Raw genomic sequence first — 26,095 nt, forward strand, 5'->3', positions numbered from 1 at the left:
GTGTTTACTTCCAAGGGGTGCCCGGGGGCCACATCTGCTGTTGGCCAACCTCCCAAGGCTGCATATCAGTGGAGGACGTGGCCAAAACAAAAGTGGGCTTTGCCAAAGACCGAGCATGACCACACACCCGGCAGGCTGGTATGAATATGCAAACCCTGCTCTTCGACTGAGCAGCGAAGTGGGGTGTCCTCCCCATTGCAGCGCTGTGAAAAGAGGTTCCTCTTCTCCCAGCCCAGCACTGCCGTGGGGAGGAGAAATCAGTCCTGCTGTTCTTCAATCTCCAAAGAGCACAGACAGTGATTTTCCTCTCTATCACAGACCAGAAGAGAGAGAAATACCCCTTCATAAATTTGCTTCCAGTAAGCTGCTCCTGCTCAGTCCTGGTATCTCCACTACACCTTGAGGGAACTGAAACACTAGAAACAAAAATATACAACTGAATAGCCCCAGCACAGGACTACTGCAACTTGCCAGAGCTGTTAAGAAAGCCCAAACCCTAAGCACAGCTTCAGAGGGTCTGCCCATTGACCCTCCCTCAGTGCACCTCAGAGAAACAGGGCCTTTTCAGGAGTGGCACCACAGCTGTGAGGCTTCCTTTCTTAGGAGCTCCACCACATACCTTCTCAGTTTAAAATGGGCTTTGAAAATGCTTTTATTCCAAAAGGATGGATGACTTTATCATCTCCGAGATGCATTAGCTCTCAGTATACTTAGTACAGTATTTTAAAAATAAATATGGTTTATTATTGTGCAGTTATTTTGATTACTAAGATTCCATGTGGGAATGTTTTACCGAAAGGCAGGTTGTCAATCAAAGTAAATAAGTAAAATGTGAGTGTTGCCAAGGACTGAGCTTGCTGTCAAGTGGCCCCCCCCAATGCATATATTTAATATTTGCAGAGTCCTTTCAGCCACTGTTTCCCTGCTAGAACACTGTGAGGTTGCAAAATATTGTTAGCCTCATATTCTCAATGAAGTGTGGCTGGGGCCGAAGGATACTTTATAGGTTGAGCATGTGCTTCCAGCTTGTGTTTTTGCGCAGTGTGCTCTAAAACAGAATATTTTTCTTGTCCTTGTGGAGCAGCTGCAAAGAAACTCCTTTCTTCCATCATTGCTGCATCACTAGATGCCCCCTACATGATTGCAGAGCTCTTTAGGATTCTGAAGGGCAAGGAACAGGATTAAGGGGAGCAAGCAAGCAAGCAAGCAAGCCACCTATGCTTAACTGCAAAGGAGCAAAAAAGGTTGGGGCATGTGAACAAAGTAACACCCTGTAGGGGGCTTGCTCTCACTTTGTGCAGGGCTTCACCCCTCCCCTGCATTCACCTGGTCCTCCAGCTTTGTGCTTGCCCCCTCCCCCTGGCATCCTCTCCTTTTGTGTCCAGTTTATGCTGCATGGCAGAAGCATTGCGAGAGAGACTTGCTCTGCTTCCAGACTACTTAAGGACCTTGTGCAAACTAATATCATACCCGCCCCATCCAAGATCCTTTATGCATCCCAGGGGTCTTGGAGGAGCCAGATCTTTCTCCTTGGTGGGAGGTCAGAGGCATAATAGACCTGTCCATGCCAGCCAGCATCTTGCTGCCTTGTATGACCGTTGCCTTTCCTCCTTTTGAAAACCATTTGCTGCATCTCCATGCTAAGAAGAGATGCACCTGTTGAATATCTGCCTTTAGCACACCTTTGAAAATAACAGTCTCTCTCTCCCCCCCCCCATGTGTGTGTGTCTGCTATACCTGATTGGCACTGAACAGCCAGTGCTGTTAATATCAACAAAAACATTTGGCTCAAGAGCCTGTTCCATTAATTACCACAAGTGGAAGAACATCAGGGTAATTAAACAGGGTTATGAAAGGGTAGTTATCGCTGATTAAAAGGGGAAAGTTGCTGAAAGTGTTGCTGAAAGAGGGAGAGAAGGGGATTCACCTTTGGTACTTACTTACTCTTTTTAAATTGGTGACATATGGTCAGATGTGTTACGTTACCATATTGCCAGCAGTTATGCCACCACCTGAGCCTGTTTTGTTGTCATCTGGCTGGGAACCAGGCCATGATCATCCCTGGTGCTGGTCTCCTATTGGCCAGTGGGAAGCTATTTGTACAGTAGCCTACATTCCAGCTATGCAGAGGTCATGTCCCCATCCTTCATCCAGGTAAGCAAAAAGCATCATCAGACTTCAAGGGCACCTTCCAGCCAGGCAAGAGCAGTTGAGAGAGGAGAGTGCAGAGCATTGCCAGGGAGGCTTTCTGGAAAGGTGGTGTTGCCTGGGGAGAGTCCCAAGAGGGTGGTGATGGGGGGGAGGAACAGAGGTAGCTGCATCCGGCCAGAGATTTCCCATCCAATTTAAGATGATGAAAAGTGACCTGAGCCAAAGATGATGCAGACTTAATAAGGTAACTTTCTCCTCTGCAGTTTTAACCCATATTTAATGGCAGCAAAGACAGAGTGAACCTCTGCACAGAATTTTTAGTCATGGATGACTTGGGTTCAAATTCTACATACTCAGCTGGCAAGAGTCTTTGGGCAGTTTTTTGGGTTTGGTTTGGTTTGCCTCATGTCTTCCCCATGTGAAGGGAAAACAATTCCAGCCCATCTCAAGAGGATGAAGATCCAGATTGGCAAGCACATCGCGTGCCATTTTAGAGAACAGTGTTCACACCTTTGTTATACCTATCGCACTCAAAGCCCAAGTTGTCACTTCAATAAGCAGACAGATCCCGCTTTTACCCAATTGAGATAGTCATTGCTCTGGCTCAGGTAAACCAAGGATGGGGAGCACGAGACACACACCCCATGTTGTTGAGCCAGGGCTCTCATCTATACCAAGCCACTGGCTTGGAATTGATGAGAGCTGGAGCCAATGAATGGCTGGAAGGCCATGGCTTCTCTATCCTTAGGGAGCTGGAAAAGTGTCACTGAACACATCAAGGCCATGGGTGGAGCACTAGATTGAGACTTTCTCTGCTGACAATTCACTATTGAAGGAATGGGGTCCTTAAGAAAAGATACTTTTTGATTCAGGATTAGCAATGAAGCACACAGAGAGACACAGAGACATCTTGGCTGATAAGAAGACCAGCCTAGTTTGCTTTCCACTGCAGGAGAGAGGGTGGCTCAACTTGTGCTGTGGTGGCAGTGGATGATTCAGTTACCACAGCTGCAGGACACAAGGCAGATGCAGAGTTCACTGTAAGGACAAACAAAAGCAGCACTCCTTGCTCTTAGCCTGCAGCGTGCTATGTTTGGCATTTAAATATACATACTTGTGTAATGTCAAGCACCACCTAGTGGTCAGATGATGGAAAGGAATGAATGGCAAAATAAGTTTTTTCCCATTTCTGGAGATGCACATATGCGCACATAGGTTTACAATAGTCTCTTCTCATGCCCACGTATTTGTGACCTTGGAGAAAGCCACACATTAGTTTGCGGGTGGTGTTTTGTTGTTGTTTTTTTAAACTCTATTAAAGCTATAATTCTATAAACAATTTAAAGCTATAAATTTAAAGTTATAAAAACATTATACAGTGCTCCCGTCTAAACATTTCGACATGAAATTGAAATGCTTCACTTTTACTAGTTGAAGGAAAAACTGTCTTGAATGAAGGTCCATCAAAAACAAGCAACATACTAGCAGTGCAATCCCGTGTCTAATCAGAATCAAGACCCTATGAGCTCCATTGGAGGGACACCCCTGGAAATGTGAATCAAATTGCAACATAAAGCATGCATAATTGCCACGTGAATAGTATTGCAATGCTGAAAATCTCAAACTGCCCCTAAGAATCAGGTAAATCAGATGCTAGACTTGGGGAGGTAAAAGGTTAGGGTGGGGGTGGGGGGAAATACCATGTAGTAGATGTGGGACTTGAGCTTCCCAGGAATGGATATAGCTAGAATTTCAGCAGGAGTTGCTTGCATGACAAGCTACACTTGCTGAAATCCCCTCTTCTATCCCAACAGTGAAAGGTGAAGGATATCCTTCTCCTTTTTTGCACCTCAAGCTACCATGGCAGAGGGGCATTTTCATCCAATGAATGTTGGAAGGAATGCTTTTATCACAAGCACATTTCCTCTCCTATATGGCAGAGAGATTAGTTTATTCGCCTAGAAAACAAAGCCAGCTCACCTAGCCGTATTTTTCAAAAGGTCTAATTGATTCAGTCGTCCCTACAGTTAAATTATGCTGCTCCTTGCTAAACAGTTTCTCTTATCAGAAAAGATATCAGAAGCAGCTGTGGGCTCAGCAGACCAATCTGAACCCATCTGAAGCAGAGACAGTTCAACCAAAGGCTGGATATTTTAGTTTCATTGATACTCTGCAGAAACATCACATCACATCAGCCAAGCACATGAAAGCAAGAGTTCTCTCCCAGATCGGTAGTAAAGCTTTCTCTCTTGAAGTATCACACTATTGACAAACCAAACCCAGCCAGTTCATTGGCCACACGGAGACCAGAAGTCAGTACAAAGAAAGTAATAAGCATGACCAAGTCTGGCCTTTTTCTGCTTAAAAAGGAAAATGATTTAGTACCTGGATGAGATAACTCTTCACACTGCTTGGCTGGCACTGTTAATTACTTTTTCTCCCAGCTTGTTGGGGCAGAGCATTCACTGCAGCTGAACCATATTAGTGGCAAATGGAACTAGTTGGTGCCTCCTTCCAGGTGCTTTTTAGAGAATATGCAGGTTTGCTTCTTTCCCTTTGTTCCAGGCTGCATGCACACCATAAATTTGAAGCACATGGTTTCCCCTACAATTCCCAGTACTCTTTTGAAAAAATAGTGTCCAGGATCGGGGGGGGGGGGAGTCATATGCTTTACACATGCATTGAAGGGTATGCTACAGTGCAGAAACTATGGGTGTATGAATGACTGTAATTCCAGTTTCAAAAATAGTGAACCAATCCAGAGATAGACATGGGATTCACTCATTAGGTTGAGTTTCTGGTGTGCTTCTGATGCACAGCAGTCTGGGTTGCACAAGAGCCTGCTTCTATTACATCAAGGGTGAGGTTTGCGGGGAGGGATCATCAACCTTAGGGGACCACTGGGCACATTTGGAATTTTGAGAGTCACAAAACGGCTGCCAAGGGGCCCAGAAGAAGAACACAAAATGAGTGCCACATTTAAAACAGCAGAAAGAGAGACAGGACCACAAAAGTGTGGAGTAGGTATGTGTCCCCAACAATCTGCATCGGTCGCCACTGCTCTTTCTTCAGAACCGATGGGAAGGGTGGGTGTCTAATCCTGGCATCCAACAAACATGCTCATCTTTCAAGTGGCAGCATGTTCGATGCAGGAGACGCCAAGTCAGAAATAGGAACTGAGCAGTGCCTCCAGCACTTTGTGGATTTTTCAGGAGATATTGACTGAGACATCATAGGAGGTACTGTCAGGCGCATCATGTGATGCACAAATATTTGAAATATAGTAGTTGACAATCTCCCAGACCCCCGTCCCTGTTACCGATGAGGTGTTTGGCTACTCCGCAAACCCACGTTATCACTTCGGCCTCACACAGGACAAAATACAGACAATATTAGCTTTATTGGCCAGCAACATAAACTGTATTTAAAGCATGGTTATTATATGAGGAAAAACCAAAGAGCAAGCACAGATTGCTGACTGGCAACCCCTGGCCCTCTCTTACCATGGCACAATATAGTTCCCCAGTGGAGGGAGGGGGAGAGAAAGCTAGCCATCCACACAAATGCACTTCAGTAGTCAAATACTCTTTCAAGCAACTGCAATCAGGACCTTCTGTTTTCTTGCAGAGTGGGGAGAGAAACATCAGGTAGGTATAAAGAAATAATTTAGCAATTTAATTTGTAATAATTTAGATACTCACCCACCTTTACAGTGAGAATGGCGCAAAACCTTTCTCCTGCAAAGACGTTTACCATGTGTGATCATGCTTTACATCTCCCCAGCTGCCTCCTGAACCTCCTGAGCAAAGCAGCCAAGAGGACATTCCAGTTTTCACTGCACCCATGAGAGGCAATTATGTGACATGGACTTTCTTGGGTGGTGTGTTTATATTAAGTGCTTGCCTATCAGAGCCCACAAAGGGCTGGAGATGGAATTACCTTTAGTCTCTACTTTAGTTGGAGAAAGTCACATCTAGCCAGCTAAGGAAAATCCTGGAGTGTAAGACTAGGTTCACAGGTTGGGCAAAACCTGTGTACGCTGGCCTTTGGTGGTGATGGTGGGGGCTTAGATCAACTTTCCACAGCCTGGTGCCCTCCAATGTTGTTAGGACTCCCAACTGCTATCGTCCACAGTAAGGTATGATGGAAGCTGGGAGTCTGGCAATGTCAGGAAGGCGCCAGAGACTGGGGAAAAGCTTCCTTAGGCCATGTGATTGCTCTTGCCCCCAACCAGGTATGTGAAAGGGGACAGGGAAGAATGGGCTATGGAGGGGCAATGCAAGAGCTTCAACGGAACCTATAGAATGCCAATACACAAGCGGCCACACTGTTTACTCGGGAGACTTTCAGTGGGATAGGAGAGGGATGGGTGTCCATATATTGGACTTCAATGACCATCAGCCACCAGCTACTATTACCAATGGCCAGGAATGATGGGAGCTGTAGTCCAACATCTGGAGGTTCCCCATCAGTTACAGGAAGTATATTCTTCAGCATGCTGCTGTTGCTACAATGGACCTACAAATGAGGTGTGGGGAAAGCTGTTAAATGGAAGAGGTACCTTACTGAAATCAAAATGTGAGGCAGTCGTGAAACAGGTCAATGTAAGAATGGGGAAGGAATACTTGGACACGGGCTATACAAACAGGATCTGGACACCTACTCTATCAAGGATGCTTTTAGTGTTTCTTAAACATATTCTGTGAAAACCTTTAGAGTGGGTGAATTCTTGGGAAAACTAGCAAATCTGCTGTTGGAAGCCATTCCTAGAATAGCCTCCTCTACAGCAGGAGAGGCAACTGCTGTAGATACAAAAGATACCGGCCACTTTCTCTCCTTGCACCAAATAGTTCAATTTGCAATTTTATGCCTTACTGCCAATTGAAATCATTTTGGTATGAAGCATACTCAGTAAATTAATGAGAGAGGGGAATAGGAGAGCTGAATTCTGGGTTTTCATGCCAGCCAGAGAGTACCTGGCTGGCTAATCAGACTTTGAAGATCAAGACAAAAGCAAGTAGAAGTATGTTCTCCCCAGTTAAATGATGTGTCATTCTGGGAGAGGATGCTCATTCCTATGAAAAGGGGAGCTGCACGATTCCACAGAGTCGGGTTATCTTGACAGCACAGTTGAGGAAGGAAGCCATTTCAACAGAAAGCTTATTGTTTGTGTGTCTGTTGGAAAAAGTAGGCCAAGGCTTCTAATTAAGAGAACAAAAGAACGTCCTCCAACACCTGGCCTGAAAGGCACAAGACTCGTCTCCAGGGGGGCCTCCTGTTGGGGCAGAGGGAAGGCCCTGAGGATGAAGCAGCCGGCTTTGTGGGTAACCTAGTCCATCCATCTCTCAGGCACAACCTCAGGGAGATCGGGAGAAGAGATTACCCAGCAGAAGGAGGCACTGCCTTGGATGGGAAAGAGCCGTCACATCAGAACTTCCACTGGTCCAGAAAGGCACTTCTTCTGGGTGCAGGAAGAGAGGATTTAAATCTCCCAACCGGTGAATGCCTTATGCATCCTTGTGGGCTAGTTGTCAGCCGATCGGAGAGTCAATGTCTTGGTTAAAAGAGAGCTAAAAGGGAAACAGGAAAGGTGCCAGGGCCCCTGGCAGCGTTGATGATCTCTCTTTCAGATTGAATGCTTGGGCCTGGGCTTGGAAACATTTCTGGCAGATAAGAATTCTACAACTCCATGACTCTGGACCACAAAGAAAAGACTGGGTGAGCCCTGGGCCTCCACGACTGCCATAAGGAGGACAACTGATCTCTCTCTCTCTGGCAGAGGCACTGGGTGAGAACAAGTTTCCTTAAGCAGCAGAAGTCCTTGCGAGGTTGATTTTTTCTGTGCTGCCGCCTAAAAGGATAGGGTGATGGGATGGAACGTGGTGTAGTCAAGCAGGTGGGGTGGTCTTCCAAGCTTCCCTAGTAAGGCTCAGATTTCAAATTCCTGTACAAACAGCAAGTGAAGAGCATCCCAAATATCTAGAAGGCAAAAAAACAACAATACAAAACATGGGTAAGCAACAGGAGAAGCAATGCATCAAGCCATGTATCTCAGCACCTCTTCATTCTTCTCACATGGGAGAGAATGTTGGTCCCTTGCAATCATCCCTTGTGGGTTTTGCAGTCAGAAGGGACCGATCTTCCAATATGGGTACAGAGAAAATATGACCTGAAACCTCAGCAGGTGAACCCTGAAGCTTGGGCAAGCTCAGTGGTCTGTAGCTCGGGGACAGCATCTCGCTTTCACACAGAAGGTCCCAGGCTCAACTTCCAACATTTCCAGGTATAGCTGACCCCTGTCAAAAACCCTGGAAAGCCACTGCCTCTCAGTTACTGCTCAATGAACCAAAAGTATGACTTCGTAAAAGGTAATTTCCTATGCTCCAGCAGGGCAGCTGTGATGCTGCAAGCAAGGGCATTCCTTTGGACAGCTGGCAATAGCTGTTTTCTGTAAGAAGTAAAAGGAAAATCTCGCCCAAGTGAGAAAGAGCCAGTCCCGAATGAACTGCACTTTACAATGACAGCTGCAAAGGCATGAGAGGAAGGGAGAAATGCACTGGTTCGGCATTAAGATTGCATGAAGATCACTGCACATTTCACCTTTGGCCATTAAAAAAAAAAAAGGAAAAGGAAACATTCTCATAATTATTTGAAATGGGAAGAGAAGAGAGAAATCGAGCAATGGATAGTTACTATGTGATGGTCAAAACTCCCAAGATATCACTGTGGGTTATTCTGGTAGTGTTCTGAATTTTAAGAAAAAGAAGTTATTTTAAAACAGGGGTCAGCAAACTTACTGCGCCTCGGGCCGGTGTCTCCAGCGCCGATTGTGCGGCAGGCCGGAGAGTGGAGGAGCGCGTGCCCATACGTGTGCGCACACGCTATTTCTGGCACACTTCTGGGTTGGAGAAGCACCAGAAATAGCTTGTGCGCATGTGCACAGGCCTCCTCCGACCCGGATGTGCACTGGAAATAACGCTTGTGCATGCGCAAATAACGCTTGTGCATGTGCAAATAACCCTTGCGCATGTGCACAAGCTATTTCTGGTGCTCCTCCAATCCGGAAGTGGGCAGCCGCGCAGCGCAGCACCGGTAAGAGCGGGCAGTGGCAGTGGGGGTCACCGCGGGCCAGATAAACGAGTCCCTCGGGCCTTATCCAGCCCGCAGACCTTAGTTTGGGGACCCCTGTTTTAAAAGCATCCCCTTCTAATTACACTGCTCAGTCTGAGCAGCTGTTGGGACAAATCACCACTAGAGGCTGCCTTCTCACTGCTTTACAGAAAGATTTCTGTTTTTCACAACCTTCCCTTCAGTAAATAGCATGTTGGTGTTTTTTTTACTGAGTCATTTGTATCTAGAGTTGGCAACCTCAAACCTTTAGAAGCGCCTCCATCCGTAAGCTGTAGGATTTTTTTAAGCACACAGGTTATTAGGGATTTACATGTATATGTTTTTGGAAAATTGCCACTTTAAAATGATTGTGGGGGGGACATTCTCTCAATTTTACAGTGAATCAGATAACTCACATCTAAGAAAACACCACCAAAGCTGGTTTCTACTGTAGCTTCTTAGCAGGGAACCCAGGGGGTGGGGAGGGCCACATTCCATTCAGGGCAACTTTCTGAGGGCCACTTGTCAGGGTCAAAGGTTAATATCAGGCATGTAAAAAGTCCTTTGTGTGGTTGCTTGTATTGAGTGGGAATTGTCTCCAGTTAGGGAAGCAATTTGAACGCTGAAAGCAAGCCAACTTTTGAGGCCATGAATGAACTACAAATGGCAAGACAGGTAAGTGCAGGTATGCAGGCTGGCAGGCAAATTTGTGGGGGGGGGGGTAGTAACTTTTGAGAACTCATTAGCAATGCTAGTTAATATACTGTGCTCAGCCAACACACTGGCTTCAGAAATTCATGATTGCCACAAATCATGGAGATATAGAAAATTGCAAAAGAAATAGGCATGGGTGAGAATATTCACACACACACACACACACACACACACACACACACACACACTGCAATGTGAGATGATACTTGAGCTTAAAGTGTGTGTGTGTGTCAGAAAAATAAGATCAGAGATGACAGCTACTTCTATGACCAGGAGATTGCTCAAGGCAGAGCGATGGAATATAGAATCACTTCCCGCATTCAGAGCAAACTCAACGAAGCCTCCAGAATCCAGTGGTGCTGGACTGCTGCTTAATTCCAGCTGCTTTTACATGGTTACAATTTGCACACAGGATCCTCTGGATCCTGCAAAGCTATTATCTCTAATTTACAGACAATAGCAAAGAGAAATCGATGTCCTTTTTGTCCTAATGCAGTGTTGTTGGCAACTAGAGTGGGCAACAGGCCAATCCAAAGCCAACCACTGGAGCAATTGGCCAAGTGCTATGCCACACTCCTGCCTAGCGCCTGCGGGGGAAGTATGCACCTTTCATGATATTCCTGAAACCTTTCTCTTTCTCTTCTGTGGTTGATTACCCATATGTTTTCTGCAGCGCTGTTTGTTTGTCTGTCCTATAGCAGCTTTCAGATCAATGGTAAACTGCATGACAGGTATCCATGGGTCAGACTTTGCTTACAGGTCCCCAGTCGCCAATTACTCTCATAACAGTAAACCTGAGACAGGAACTGTAGCATGGTGGTCTCCCAAGCTCTAACCTTGCACACTTCAATCCTGCATATTACTAGCCCATACCTGTACAAAAGCAATGCCAATCCCCACTGCTCCAATGATTTTCAGGTGTTCCTGGATGAAGTTTTCCAGTTTAGTGATGCAGCCACCCTAGAGAGAGAGAGAAAAAATTGTTGACATAATTTCAAGTTTAATTTGTGTCTTCTTGTGCTGTTTCGAGATTCGCATGTGAAAAAGAAGTTTTCACACAGCAAATAAATGCAAGAAAATAAAAAAATGGGCTGGGGCATCTGAACAAATGCTCATCCTTGCAAGGATTTCTTGGCCTAATGCTTCACTTTAACCATGTTACACATGTGGCCTGAATAGAGGGCTCCTACAAAGTCAAATCAGTAGTAGTAGTAGCTTGAATCAGTGGCGCATCAGCAGCCAACTGTAAACCAGTAACATCAACAGGCAATAAAAAAAGACATGAAGTAGAACACAGCGTTAGGGAAGCTCAATCGCTGTCTGCCTCCATCTTTAAAATATTGTCTTTGGCCTCCTGGTGGCCTGTTTATCTGCCTTGCCAAGTCATTGCAGACAGGAGAAATAACAGGATTAGCTGCAGTGTGAGGCAAGCTTGATTTTTTCAGTTGTTTAATCATTCCACAAATGTATTCCCACTGGGTAGTGGCCTAAGGAAGAAAGCACATGAGTGCATGGCTCATGGTTTCAAAGCTCAAGCCAGTAAAGACAGAGCTGAGGAGACTCAAGTTTAAATCCCCCATGAGCTATGAAGCTCATGGGATGGCTTTCAGTCAGTCACCATCCCTCAGCCTTGCCTACCTCATGGGATAGCTCTGGCGAGGATGAAAATGGAAAGGAATATCTACAGAACACACTTATAACTACCGGTACTTTGTACCAATTTAACTTCTATGTCTCCCCCCAAAGAGGTCTAGTTTGGGGAAGATGCTTAAAATCCTTTGTTAAAGGATCTCCTGTCCCTTCCCATACAAATATGGTTCTCAGGATTCCCTAAGGAGAGGGAACAAGTGTTTTGAAATGTGTTTAAACTGATTATGTAAACTGGTCATTCTTTCTACGTTTCCTTTCAGCAGCCTGTCATAGGCAGGTCAATCTCAAAAGGCAGACTGGAGGCAAATGTTGCAGAATGTAAATACTTCACTATTCTTTCCAAATCTTTGGAAATATTATTTAATACATTTCTTTATATCCACGTAAATGGCACTTCTGTGTGATTTACATGAGAGGACAGTTCCCTGCCCCAATAGGCCTACAACGTAGAAACAAGACAATGTGAGACAAGAGACGAATGACGAGGAAATGGAGGCCAGGGCAAGCTGGGGAAGAAAATACAAAATGGTGGAATCTCCTTTCAAACGAGTATCTTTTCTCACCAAAAGTATGTCCTATTGCACTTTGGAAAAGAAGCTAGGGGGTGGGCAGCAGGAATCACCTGGGCCCAGCAGTCAGCAATCATGCCCCGAGGCACAGGGCTTAGTCTGTCTCTGCCTAAAACAAGCTTAGTTGCAGAAGTTATTCATGCTCCTCATATCATTTAATCCCCCTCTGAATCCTGTTGAAAAATGATTGCTTCATTGCCATCACTCTTTGGCAGAACACTCTGTAGACTGAAACATCAACTGACAGTTGGAAAATTGGAATTCCGTGGCTAAAAAAAACTTCCCAAAGTATTTTTGAGTTTAAGGGGACAAACTTTTTTTTTTTAAAAAAATACAGTTTAGGTTGCCAAGTCTGACTGTTTGTCCCTTTTCATTGAAAATGGTAAAAACAACAACCAAAGAACACCACAAGATGGTGGCAAAGTATCTCTGCCTCACCTGCCCACGTGTTGGAACAGAACTGTTGAGGAATATAAATATCTATTTGCGACTAGTTTTGTGACTACTCTAGAAGAAAATCTTCAGGCAATGTTGCAGAACCTACTGAGACGCTGAATCTGCTGTGGTGCCTTGCATGCAACTTGTTGATAAAAGTAGTCTCAGAGCCATCTGGCATCCACTTAACTTTCAGATAAGAGGGAGGCGGCTCAGGTCTGATTTCTTACCTCTTTGTAGATATTCGAAGGATGATCTCTTTGGCCACATTTATCTGTCACTGTCTTGCAGCAACTGTCAGGGAACTTCCGGTTTAATGCATCAGGAGATTTGATCCATTCGCTGTCACTCCAGTCTGAAGCATTATGGCTGCCACAGCACTTAAACTGAACACACACAAACATAAAAGCAAAGTTTGCAGGGCTTATTGCCAAAAGATGTTGCAACACTCAAGTTGTCTATGGTATCATGTCTGTGAATGCCTGTACCTCTGGCCTGCACAACTGCAGGAGCATACAGCCCACCAGTCATACAACAGAAGAGCTATTGAGCTTTTGCAGTGCTAGAGGGCTGTGCACATTTCTTCCCAAGAGCAACACCAAGCTGGGTTTAGCTGGCATTTCTGTAAGAGAGTATAACTATGACTGCTGACTGGTTTCTTTTAAAGAAAACGTTCCTTAAATATAAAGCCATCCTTGAATAAAGATATACATGGTGATGTCACTGCTACTTACTATACATATATGGGATGTGTGTAAGCTGGCCTATAAACATCCTGCTGTTCCTTTGACAGTCAATGAAGAGGCTACTCTGGTTGTTCTCGCTGTATCAAGCTACATTCTCTGTAAGCAGATCAAATATTCGGCATGGTGTAGAAGAGTCATAGCTAGAGTGAACTCATTCCTGGCAGGCATGCTGTACACTCACATGCTTCCTATCCATTACAGTCCAAGCGAGTCTCCTCCCTTCCTTGCATTTTCCCGTCTTATGTCATGTCTGCAGAGAAACACCCTAGGCATGCAGCCAGAAGCTCTGCATGTATAGGCCTGCCATACGCCCAGATTTTCCTGGACATTACTGGGATATCAAAGGGGGGAATTTCCAAAAGAAGGCACTTAGTCCTGGATCTTAGGCAAGTAAAAAAAAAAACCCCAACAATTTTGGTGGTGTTCTGGTTTTTACTTTTTGAAATATGGCTAACAGATTGAGGTTGAATCCTAACAAGACAGAAGCACTGTTCTTGAGGGGAAAGGCAGGTGTGGGGGACTCCCTGGCTCTGAATGGGGTAACTGTGCCCCTGAAGGACCAGGTATGCAGCCTGGGAGTCGTTTTGGACTCACAGCTGTCCATGGAGGCGCAGGTCAATTCTGTGTCCAAGGTAGCTGTTTACCAGCTCCATCTGGTATGCAGGCTGAGACCCTACCTGCCTGCAGACTGTCTCACCAGAGTGGTGCATGCTCTGGTTATCTCCCGCTTGGACTACTGTCTAGAATATCAACATTTTAAAAAGCCACATAAGTATAAAAATATTGCTGTGGTAAAGTGGTTTTACAAACTAAAAAGTAGGAATAGTAGGAACCAATCATTCCCCTGTCACTAGCCAAGGTTTCACCTTCTTTCTGAACTGCGGCAAGTCTCAAATAACTTTCTGTAACCTTGGAGCTATGCAGCTGAGTGCACTTCCTCTCCTGTATGAATTACAGCCTAAAACAATGAGATGCCTGTCCAAGTTTTCCAAACTAGGTGTGTCAGACAACACAAGTGCTCCCTGATGGAATGACCTAAAATAGGGTTTCTCTGCTTGATGGAAGATAAAAACCCTGCCTTTTCTCTGTGCTCTGTTGTAAACTGGATTTCCCATCATACACTTCCGTCACTAGAAATTACTGGCTCCGAGAAAAAGATGTGACAAAGAAGTAGCGGGGGCTTCATCACCTTCCACATTCGGAAAGGCTGCCACATTTGCTCCAAAAGAAGATTTGTCTGCGCTCTCACTTTTCTCTTCAAATGACATGTGAAGGTATAGTAGATTGGTGCTTCGGAGACGCAACCACTAAATATGGCCACCTGTTTATTTTAACCAGCTGCACTTGTGCTTCTCTTTTGGGACTTCTTGTGCCAGGAATGAAGCCAAGAGGCAGCAATGTGCTAATAATACATGTGCCCTGTACAGCACCTCTTGACCAAAGAGGTTAACCAAAGTAGAAGGCATGGGAAAGTGATCTGTACAAAGTAGGAGGCATGGGGGAAATTATCTATATTTGGAAAGCCCAGTCAGGGTATCCAAGGGACTGCTCTGTGTGGTCAAGTATTCTGCAAATATTCTGACAAGCTGTATCTCACAAACCCTAGATCTCTTAAGGCTGGTTCATAATTATTTATTCATGGCATAAAATTTATATACCGCTTGACTGTAAAAAGCAAACAAACCTCAAAGCCGTTTATAAAAAGAGAGAGAGAGAGAGAGAGAGAGAGAGAGAGAGAGAGAGAGAAAACAGTAATTTGATAATTTCATGTGCTACTCAAGAAAATAGAAGTCTGGAGCTCCCCCTCTCCAGTTGTGAATCAAACAATCCAGATGAGCAGAGGCCTATATGTATATATTTCTATGCAATTAGACTCTCATTTTGCAACGCAGATGGCATTTGCCACAAAAAAGGGAGGTGGAAAGAAGACCCGTTGCGCATCAATGTGTGTGCAAGACCTCAATTCGCATAATAAAATCGTCCATGTGCACAGGAGGTGTGCATGAGAATGAAGCTCATTCCCACCATGTTTATAGAATCTACAGGCCATAGCACAGCACAGCTGGATTCTTGCAATCCCCATTCCACAGCACATAGGATCTTCTTGCAATAGCAGCATGCAGGTCCAAATTGCAACTGTGTATACCAGCTTCTGCCCAGCTGGTGCTCTCCAGATATTTTGGACTACAACTCCCATCAGCCTCAGCCAGTAGGGCTGATGGGCATTGCAAGCCAAAATACAGTATCTGGATGGTACCAGCTGGGCAGAGGCTAGTTCACAGAGTTGAGGCCAGAAGATACACGTCATAGATGCCCTTGTGCATTTTAACAATAAAACAATGAACAGACTACTGCAATCGACACAAGATAATATCACCAAGGCAACTATATGTAAACAAACAAGAAATGTCCATAAAAATGGCAAAAGTAGTTTCCTTCCCAAATAGGTTTTTATCTTAAACAACTGCAAATGCAGTAAATAAAGAGTTCACTTGTGATATATCAAGGGCTTGGATATCAATCAGACGTTTCATCGCTAAAGAGCTTAGTCATCGAGTTTTGTAGTAAATAATATACAAGAGAAGACAGTATGTAAACGACTTGAAGGAGGGGTATATCTGTCCCCATCTGCATGTTTCCATTGGGAGGAACATAGAAAGAGAACGATGTCCTTCACTTTGTCAAACCTCCTACAGTTTAGTGACGAAACGTCTGATTACCAGAACGATGTCCAAGCACTGAACCACTGGAATATCACAAGTGGACTGTTTATTACTGAGTTTGCAGTTGTTCAATATAAAATCTATTTTGGAAAGAGAAGAAATGAGCACTGAACCTCTGATATATTACAAGTGAGCTCTTTATTTACTCTGTTTGCAATTGTTTAAGATAAAACCTATTTGGGAAAGAAACTACTTTTGCCATTTTTATGGATGTTTGTTACAGATAGATGCCTTGGTGTTTATTATCTTGTATCAATTGTTGTGCATTTTAGGCAAGTGGAGAAACCATTCCACATATTTGGTGGAATACTTCCTTCCATAGTCGAAAGATGTAGAATCTTATCACCCTATTTAAATCCATTTCCTAAGCCTACCTCCTGCTGCAGTTTGTCCACCGCACTAGTCACGGACACTTCGTCTGGCTTCATGTACTTCTGGGTCATTGTCTCCTTCAGATTTTGCTTCAGCTCTGTATTCAGCTGCATAGGGTGGGGGAAAGGTAGTGGGGATGGAAAGAAAATATGAATAACATCCTTCTTTGACATAGCTCTCTGTATGATAACCAACACAAAACTGCACCCAGAATGACTCAATAGATCCCTGGTCCAATTTTACAAGATAAATAAATTTGGGAAACAAAGGTGAGATGGAGAGTTGCAGAGTGTTAGGCAAGTGGGTTGCTCTAGAGCAGGATTAGGACCCTGTGGCTCCCCAGATGTAGCAGGACTAGAACTCACAACTTCCTGGCCACTGGCCATGTAGGCCAGGACTAATGGAAGATCACATCCCTGCTCTAGAGAATCCCCAAGCTCTAAATAAACACAGGCAGATGCAACAAGCCTTTCTTCCCTTTTGCCTAGGTAGATCACAATCTGCTGGTGAGATCTGAGTGATCTGCAAGAATTCTGACTCCCAATCCTTTAACAATAGGAATGACACACTCCCCTTCTCCCCTCTAAATTGGGCTGCTGAGATTAAGAAAGCTGCAGGAGGGGAACCAGCAGTTGATTTGTGTCCAACACGACTGTGAGCTTAGTTCTGCTACTGAAAAAATTCCCAAGTTGAAAGTGTTCCAACAACGTTCTACCAGAATCGCACTGCCACTATTTTGCTCCAGCTGGTGGACCTTGGGTGTCTTCTAAAAAGCCAAATACACACCCCACAATCCTGAAGTCTGGCCGCTTCTAGCCTAAGCTTATTTTCTAAGATTTTCTGTAAAATAAACAGGCATCCCACTTCACTTGAATTCTAGCTTGTTTTATGACCCTGGGGCTCCACTGGCTTGGGCCCAAGCACCTGGGCTTGACTGGACTCATGGGACAGGCTATCAGCGACCCCAGTACTTTTGAAAGTAGAGCTCTGCAGTTGTCACCATGAGCTACATTTTCTCTCATGCATGCACTTCACCACTGGTGAATGAAATGGAAAGTTCCATCAAACTCTTACTACAATGTACATAGAAGCAACAAAGCTGCCTTATACTATGGACTCATCTAGCTAACTACCTGTCAACCCTGATTGGCTACATATCTGTAGGATCTTGAGCAGAGATCTCTCTCAGCCCAACCCATGGAGATCTTTTAACTGCAAATGTCAGTAACTCAGCCCAGAGACCTTTCAGCATCTAAAGAAAATGCTCTACCACAGAAGCACTTGGGGGGGGGGGAGCAGATGCCCCAGGAAACAAAGCAAGGGTTTTTGCATCAAAATACAGCAGTGATACATCCTTAAATTCCACTTGTACAAGGTAAACATATCAAAGGAGTGACTAGAGCATCATTTGTTTGCCAGACTAGTGCTTTGATTTGAACCCAAATGATATGAGGCTTTAGAGATGAATAATTCACACAAATACAAGGGGAAAAGGTTTGCTGGCACCAAAAGCAAAATTAGAGAGAGAGAGAGAGACTCAATTAGCAGATGCCTTCCAGGAAAAACAAAATAAATTACCTGTGGGCTCATAGGAAAGAACTGCAGCATGGAAAAAAGGCAGCAAAAGCAAATACACAGAGTTTTATAAGCATATTGGGGGAAAGGGAAGCAAGGAGGGGAAATTAAGAGGAAGAATCACAAAAGACAAAGTGCATTCAACCCTAGATATAAGGGAAAAGGAGGCTTGCAATGAGGGCATGGCAGACAGAAGAAACAGAGGCTTGCAAAACAAGTCGGATCCACACAAACACTGGTGTCCCTCCCAAAACTACAAATCCCAGCATGCCATGCTCACTTGCTTGCATTATCAAAGCCAATCCCATGCATTCCTGAAATAGCATTTTAAATTAGCTCATCCTTCCTGGGAAGCTGATTGGATAACCATCCTAAGAGCTAATGATTCCTCAGACAGCTTTTGAAAAAGAAAGCTTCCTCTCTTTGAAAAAATGTTTGGCCTGTTCTATGCTGGATGATTTCTGTCCATATGAAGTTGTGATTAGGAATTGTTCAAGGCAGTCTATTAAACAATTTCCATGCAGACCTGGATATAGGAGTTAGCTTCATTTTACCTTACCCATTAAATAAATAAGATGCAGCAAAATCCCTGCAAAGGTGTCTTCTCAGAGGCTATGGGGTGGGGGGAACAGACTATAAAAACCCCATCTAGAACAGCCACCCCACCCCACCTGGTGCCCTCCAGATGTTTTGGACTACAACTTCCATCCTTGATAACCTCTGGCCACGCTGGCTGGGGAGGACTGGAGCTATAGTTCAGCAAGATCTGGAGAGCACCAGGTTGGGAACAGCTGATCTATGCAAAGCTGGTGGCAGCTTATGAAAGCATGTAGCCCAGGAGATCAAGCTTTGTTGAAATGCACACATCCGTTTTATAAAAGGATATGTGTGAAGACCTGAGTTACGGTGTTCTGTCACACACCTATCTTCCCATTGCCTTTGGGCCACCAGATCTGTATACTTGTAGCTGAATGCTGACATCAGAATCGTTTAAACAAAATATGGATGATCCTGAGGAAGTTGGTGCATGTAGACCTCTTATGTTCCCCACTGAGCTTTTCTGGGTTTAGGCACACTTATTTATGCAATAGGAAGGTTCTACAGTAACAACAGCTTTTTGCTAGTAAGGGGGGAATCTTCAGCACAAGCAATCAGACTGTTAGTCCATTTCATACTAATGTGACAACGGAAAAGAGAGAAAGAGGCAATGCAAAGGGAAATTTGTATTCCAAGCACAGGTGCAGCAGCTAGCCAGATGCTTTGTTAGAGGGTATTTTCACACATCAAGACACTTTTTCTGGATCAACTCAATGCTGATCTATTTCATGCAGTATTAAATTGGCAAACTCATACACAATTCATAGGCAAATACCATTTCGGGTGGCAGTGGTAGTTTTTTTAAATAAAAAAAATCAAACTGATATAAATCACTGGGTGATATCGTACAGAGACATACTCAAAGTAGACCCACGAAATGGTGTTTTTGGGGGGTTTTTTACACATAGAATTATTTTTGTTGACGTTTCTCACTGTGAAATGGCTTCAACATATTTTATGGGAAGTGATTCATAAATGGAATCAAATAAATAAATACATTGCTGCACCACAAAACAGGCTCTGCTTGGGCCAGTGTTGTATATGAATGCATGCAAATAATATTTGAAATGAAAGTAAGATTTTTTATATATACCAGAGGAAGGTACCGGGAGAGAAAAAAGGTAGGACGAGATGGGCTCATAACACACCTTTAAATTGAACTCTCAGCAGTCACACAATACGGGCCTGCTATTCTAGGACACTTAAATATCTCTTGTAGACCCACCCTCACCCCATCAGTTCAGGGTATCGGTTTATTGGCCACAGTGGCCTTGGTCTGGGGCATCACTCATCTCTGCAACAGACATGTTCATAGGGATTTGAAGAGCCTCTGCCCGCAGCAGGCTTCTTTCACCTGTGATGTTGCCACCGCTGTCACTATAGGGCTGGCTGGGATTGGGCATGGGAGTATGAAGGGAAACCACAGCAGAATGACAGGTGGGGCTGTGCAGAGCGAAAGGAGAACCAGTGTGACATAGCGATGAAGAGTTCAAATCCCCGCTCAGCCATGAAGCTCACTGGGTTGTTGTGAGGATAAAATGGGGAGAACCTTGTACACCCCCTTGAAGGAGAAGGGAGTATATAAGTGTAACAAACAAACAAACAAACAAACAAACAAACAAACAAACAAACATGTGCATGTTTTTTATGACAAACACCAGGACACTTGTGAGAAGTGAAAGGCAACGGTGTGAGAACCCTGGAAAATACAGTCTATCGAACTGAGGGGCTCTTTGCTAGTTATTAGTGGCTGCTTACCTGCTGGTAGTAGATATAGGCCAGGATTCCAGCAATTACCTCAAGAAGGAAGATGCACAGCAGCAATATAAAATACTGCAAAAAAAGCAAAATGACATGTGTTAGAATAGACCAGAGCATAATGTCACCACCGGTGAAAGGCAGCCCTATGCAAATCTTTGAGGAAATGCTCAGCACTATCAAATCGATTCCACTCCCCCCCTAAGAAACATAGACTGGCAAAACAAGCAGAGGTGGGTGCCAACGCTTGAAAGCCCAGAGAATGGGCAGCACGGAATGGGGAAAGTAACTTGCTGGGATCCAGCAGCACAGCTAGAGATGAAATGTTGGGTTCAGTAGATTCAGCAACAAAAACCAGTGTAGTTAACACATGAAGCTGCCTTACGCTGACTCAAGCCCACCCAGCCCAGCATGGTCTACTCAGATATGCAATGGATCTCCACAGCCGTCTTTCATAGTCCTGCTACCTGCAACGCTTTTAACTGGAAATACCAGGGATTGAGACTCAAATATTCCTGCATGCAAAGCACGAGTGACTGATCCTCGGTTTGTCCCTGGGCGGTTTTCACAGCTGTGGTTCCTACTTCTCTCCTGCCAACTCCACTTGTCTTGAAATGCAAGTCCTCCAAAGCGACATCATTAGGAGCTCATCACAAGCTTGTTAGGGGGCAGTGGAATGCTTCCTTGGTGAGGGCAGGGAGGGCTTCAGAATAGCTGGGCTTCTTGCAGGGAGAGCTCTCCCAAGTGGGCAAGAGTCAGCAACATGCCTGCAGCAGCACAGGGGCAGCTTCCGGAACTTTGGACTGAACCATCAAAGAATAAAACCAGGGACAGGCTGCAACACAGAAGAGTTTCCCTGCCCAAATTGCTCAGAGACCCCTAAAGCGGACCATTCTGCTAACAACCAACCCAGAACTTGAGCAAGGCTTGGATCGTTCAGAACTCATGACACGTTACATCACTAAGCTTATGACAGTCTGAGCTGTACATGTACCGTCAGCAACAGAATTAGAATGAATACAATGGGAGAAATCGGAAATGTATTTGCTTGGAAACTCTTTGTATACAAGTATCAGCCACCACCAATATGGTACTTAGCCACACACAATTACTGATAATGTGTTTTTTGGTATTGCAGTTTTAGTGACACGGGTGCTACATACACCACAATCTCTTCTATTGGCTATAATAGACTACTTTTTACAAGCCCATTTCAGCAGCCAGCAGGATCCTTGCAAGTCCCAGGGGAGACTTCTGCAGCACCATGCAGGCAAACCCTGACTTAGGACACCCAAAGGCCGTCCTGCAAATCCCCTGCCATTGGAGTTAAGGCGGGTAGTGGCTAGGCAAGGATCTTCTCAGTTGTGATCCCCTATCTCACAAAGTGTTTCCAACCGTTGGAAAACCTATGAAGTTCTATGCTACTCTTGAAAAGTTTTTTTAAAGACCAGCATCTGTGTTTTTTTATGCTCCTTAATAACTGCCTTTCAATCTTTCATCTGAGGGATTTAATTTTCTTATTTACTTCCTTTGCCAGCTGCCCTGGAAATACACACAAGTGAAGGTCATAGCATAAATGTTATTTAACTGAACAGTAAAAGTTAGAAGGGTTTCTCTGCCAGGCAGTCTTCAGTCTGTGAGCACACTGCACCAGCCATTCACTCACCCCACCAAGTGTTGCTGAAGCCTCAGACCAACTGCATGCTTGGACAAGGTATCCCTTTCATACCATGAGAATGAGTAACCTAGAAGCGCTCTGGCTAACCAAAATGGGAGACTGAAATTGAACAGAAACACACCTTAGCCCAAGAGACTGCTTTCTTTCTTTCTTTTTGGAGACAAGTCAGTTAGAGCTACTGACATCATCCCTTTGTCCAGCTTGTACATTAAGGAAAGAGGAAACAATCAACTAAGGAGCTGGAAAGTTGTAATTTCCAGTGCTTGTGTTCTCACATTGTCCCCTTTGAAAGTACACTCCTCCTCCCACAACCAGACCACTGAGGAGATATATATATATGTATATTTCTCCAATGGCAGAATGATCAGGGCTGATAGAAAAGTCCAGATTTAAAACAGCACAGCTGTAAGACATCTAATATATATAGAAGCACATTTCTTCTTTAAAAGGTGAGGTTGGAGAATCCATCAGAGTTCCTATTAGTCAAAGAGAGCTGCCTTTGGGGCAGGGAGGTGATGATACTCCACAACTGGGGAGGAAGATCAGTTAAATATCCTATGTGAATCATCTACTGGAGTACCTCCAAAATAAAGTTTTATGGAAGTCATATGATCTGAGTTGGAGGGGTGGGTGGGGGAGGAGAGGGGGAGAGAGGGAGAGAGAGAGAGAGACCCCACACTTTCTAATTCAGTGGGCCATCTACATACAATCATCATTATAAAGGAATATCTTCTAGCTTTCAATCATTATGGCTATAAAATAACACAACCAACACATCACTTCTCAAACTTTCATTCATCATGATGATCCACGAAGACTATCCTTACATATGACATTCTGTACTGAGCATCAAGATTACGACATTGAAAAAAACTGGGGTTACCTGGTGCAAAGTGGCCCTCTAGACTTGTGAAAATATGCTTGGGGTATGGCAGCCCTTGCCAATCTGGTGCCTTCCCTCCAGCTGCGTTGGACTACAGTTCCCATGGTGGTGGCTGGGGCTGATGGGAGTTGTAGTCCAACGCAGCTGGAGGGAAGGCGCCAAGCTGACGAAGGCTGGGATATGGGCTTAAGCTCAGGACTGGCAGAAGCCTTTGAGCCAACTCTGCCTGGCTGGCCACAAAGTGTTTGTTGTGCATGCTGCTTAACTAAACCGGAGGCCAAGAGACAGGCGACAATAGATCTGTCACAACCAGCCACTCAGGGGAGGGGAGAATGGCAACAAAAGGCTCTTTTGTTCCCGAGAGACAATCATTAGTTTTCTGTGGCAAAACAACAAAAAAGGACTGTACCAAATTTTTCATCTGTAATTGCTGGCTTGGAAAGACAGAAACAAAAAGGGAGAAGTCTTCCGCACACTGGGCCATTGTGTGCCTGCCAAGAGGGATTGGTATGGTCTACAGGCCATGTCAGCTCCAGTATCATCACAAGCCATGAGAAATACCACTTCAGAAATATCATAGCACTTTCTTTGTCCTTACTGTACAGTGTCCCTGCGAAAGAGGCCTCCGCCTCACACCTTCCTTTTTCATGGCTGCACTGGCAGAGAACGCGTCCATTTCCCAGCCCCACCAACACATTTAGCAAGCCTACTTTTCACATTATACTCTAACACACTTTCTGCAACACAGGTATTCCTATTGATGTCAGAAAGAGGAGCATATGAAGGATCTCATAGGAACACAGGAAGATGCCTTACACAAGTCTAGCCATGCCTCTGAACACTAGTTGCTGGAAACTGCAGGTGGGCAGAATGCTTAGATCCCGCTTGTGGGCTTCCCAGAAGCATCTGGCTGGGATGCTGGGCTCGATGAACCACTGGCCTGATCCAACAGGGGTTATGTTCACTGGTCCATCTAGTTCAGTATTGCAGACACTGATTGGCAGTAGCTTCCCAAGGACTGAATTAGTGGTGGGTCTCCCCACCCAAACATTTCTCTCTTTCTGTCTTAACCCCTATTTCCCTGCTACAATTTACCATGGCTCTCCATGTCGATCCCTGCCTACACTGAGTTCTTCCCACTTGCTGAAAGAACACTCACCACTCTCAGGAGGCTCCGCTGCTCCCTGAATGTAGCACAGCAGCCCAAGATGCCGGTGATCATGACCACAACGCCTGCCACCACCAGGATGTAGGCTGTTGCCATGTATGTATTGGACTGCAGGAGGCTTATGTAATCGCTCTTTTCAGCCAGGGTCCAGATGCCCACTGCCATCACGGCTCCACCTGCCAGCTTAAGAGAGAAAGGAAGATAATGAGTTAAATGCAGCTGGGGTAGAGAAAACATGAGGCACCATTATCTAGCAGGACTACCTATTGCTTCATCAGTGGTGGTTCACCAAGGCCTGATTCAGAGTCCCTTGGGAGAGGGGCTTCTGCTGATCTCAATGAGGATGTAAGTTCAAGTGAAGCACCTTTTCACTCTTATCCTTGCCTATCACACTGCTTCGAAGATTTCTAATGGTCACTTTTGACGGAAGCTATGGGAAAAGTAGAATAAAGAAAGGCATATCTATGTGTGGAGGGCCTCCAGCCCTCCTGGAACTTACCACTTCAGAAGGCAATCTGGGGATAACCCAGTGAAATGCTCCCCTATGGCTATGCCATCAACACCCCGTCTTCAGAAAGCTATCAGGGAGAAGTTCTAACCTTGCACTCACCTCAATGTGGCTGTGCTTTTTGTGAAATAAAGGAGCAGCTAGAAGCTAAGCTCCAACTATCTGCTAATTTCGGAGCAGACTGGCTGTTCTCTTTAAATCATGCAGAAGAGCATTAAAAGTCTATCCTAATCACCCCATTGCTCCAGGATACTCCCAAATTCACAGCACAAATCAGCAAAATTGCTAAAGCTGGCTCCTTACCCAGAAAAAGAAGTTGAAGATGAAGAGGAGATATTTGAGACAGATGGTCCCACATGTTTCCTTGTTTTCAGAGTAGTCACGCATTGTCGCAATTTAGCAGGGCTGTGGAAAAGATTCAAGAAAAGGGAAGACTTCCGTTAGAAAACCCTTTCCCCCTTTGACACTCAATGTGCAACTGTCAACTGGCTTTCTTCTGTATTCAACCGCCACTCTTAACAGGCATTGCCAAGATGTAACTTAAGAAACACATAAGGGGAAAAACATGGCTGGTAATACTGCAAGCCCACCCTGTCAGTTCCAGAACAGGTCAATGGAAGCTGCTTTGTACCCAGTCAGACCACTGGTCCATCTGTTGTCTACACTGACCAGACGTGGGTCTCCAGGGACTGACCCTGGAGGAACTTCTGCATGCAAAACAGATGCTTTACCACTCAGCTACAGCCCTTTCCCTACTATTACCGCTGGTGTTAAGATCACTATGTGCCAGGGCACATCTCTACCAATCTATGGCTCCCTGCTGATACTAGCAGGTATGTGGTCATATGGCCAAGTCTTCTTCAAGGCAGACTGGGTTCAGGCTATCCAAGATTTCATAAGCCAGAAATGGGGAAACCTGCTGTCTTCCTGATGTTGTTGGACTAAAACTCCCCTCAACCCTGACAACTGGCCAAGCTGGCCGGGGTTGATGGGAGTCCAGAGACATCCAGAGAGCCACAGGCCCCCCATCTCTGTTATAAGTTTTCACTAGCACCTTGGATTGTGCTGGAAAACCCAAAAACCCAGAGCACAGGCATATGAGAAATCATCTTGCTCAGGTTCCCCTAATGACGCAGAGCTAGAAACAGCAGCCCACTCCTGGATTTCATGTGCAGTTAAGTGTTTGGTGCAGAGAAGTTTTCCCTTTTTTCCTCCCTCACATGATTCGGAAGCTATGGAATTCCTCAGGAATTGGTACATGACACTGGGGGCAGGAGGAGATTCCCAGAATGGGAATATTTCCATGTCTGAGCCATCTCAGTCTGTCCCTTTTACCCAATTATGCAAGGAAAGTTTTATTCTTTTTCTCTTAGGATATGTGACAGCATAGCTGGCAGCAAGCAGGGTTCACAAGCAAAGGGGAGAGGCTGAGAGATGACAGCACACATCCAAGATAGT

General features: G+C 44.9%; 1 protein-coding gene across 2 annotated transcripts in view; it reads right to left on the minus strand.

Annotated features, from left to right (window-relative positions):
• Window positions 1-5,532: 5,532 nt before the first annotated feature.
• Window positions 5,533-26,095, minus strand: part of CD151 (CD151 molecule (Raph blood group)) — a 39,548-nt gene continuing 18,985 nt past the window's right edge. For both annotated transcript variants that reach the window (XM_083479840.1, XM_083479841.1), the window contains exons 2-8: window positions 24,941-25,042; window positions 24,121-24,312; window positions 20,401-20,475; window positions 16,473-16,577; window positions 12,860-13,015; window positions 10,849-10,935; window positions 5,533-8,130 (exon numbers count right to left, since the gene is read on the minus strand). In XM_083479840.1, coding sequence (XP_083335966.1) covers window positions 8,071-8,130; window positions 10,849-10,935; window positions 12,860-13,015; window positions 16,473-16,577; window positions 20,401-20,475; window positions 24,121-24,312; window positions 24,941-25,024 — 759 coding nt within the window. In that variant the 5' untranslated portion in view covers window positions 25,025-25,042 and the 3' untranslated portion in view covers window positions 5,533-8,070. The remainder of the gene's footprint in view (window positions 8,131-10,848; window positions 10,936-12,859; window positions 13,016-16,472; window positions 16,578-20,400; window positions 20,476-24,120; window positions 24,313-24,940; window positions 25,043-26,095) is intronic.

The sequence above is a fragment of the Podarcis liolepis genome, assembly GCF_965112155.1.
Source record: "Podarcis liolepis genome assembly, chromosome: 1".
In the NCBI taxonomy this organism is placed as follows: domain Eukaryota; kingdom Metazoa; phylum Chordata; class Lepidosauria; order Squamata; family Lacertidae; genus Podarcis; species Podarcis liolepis.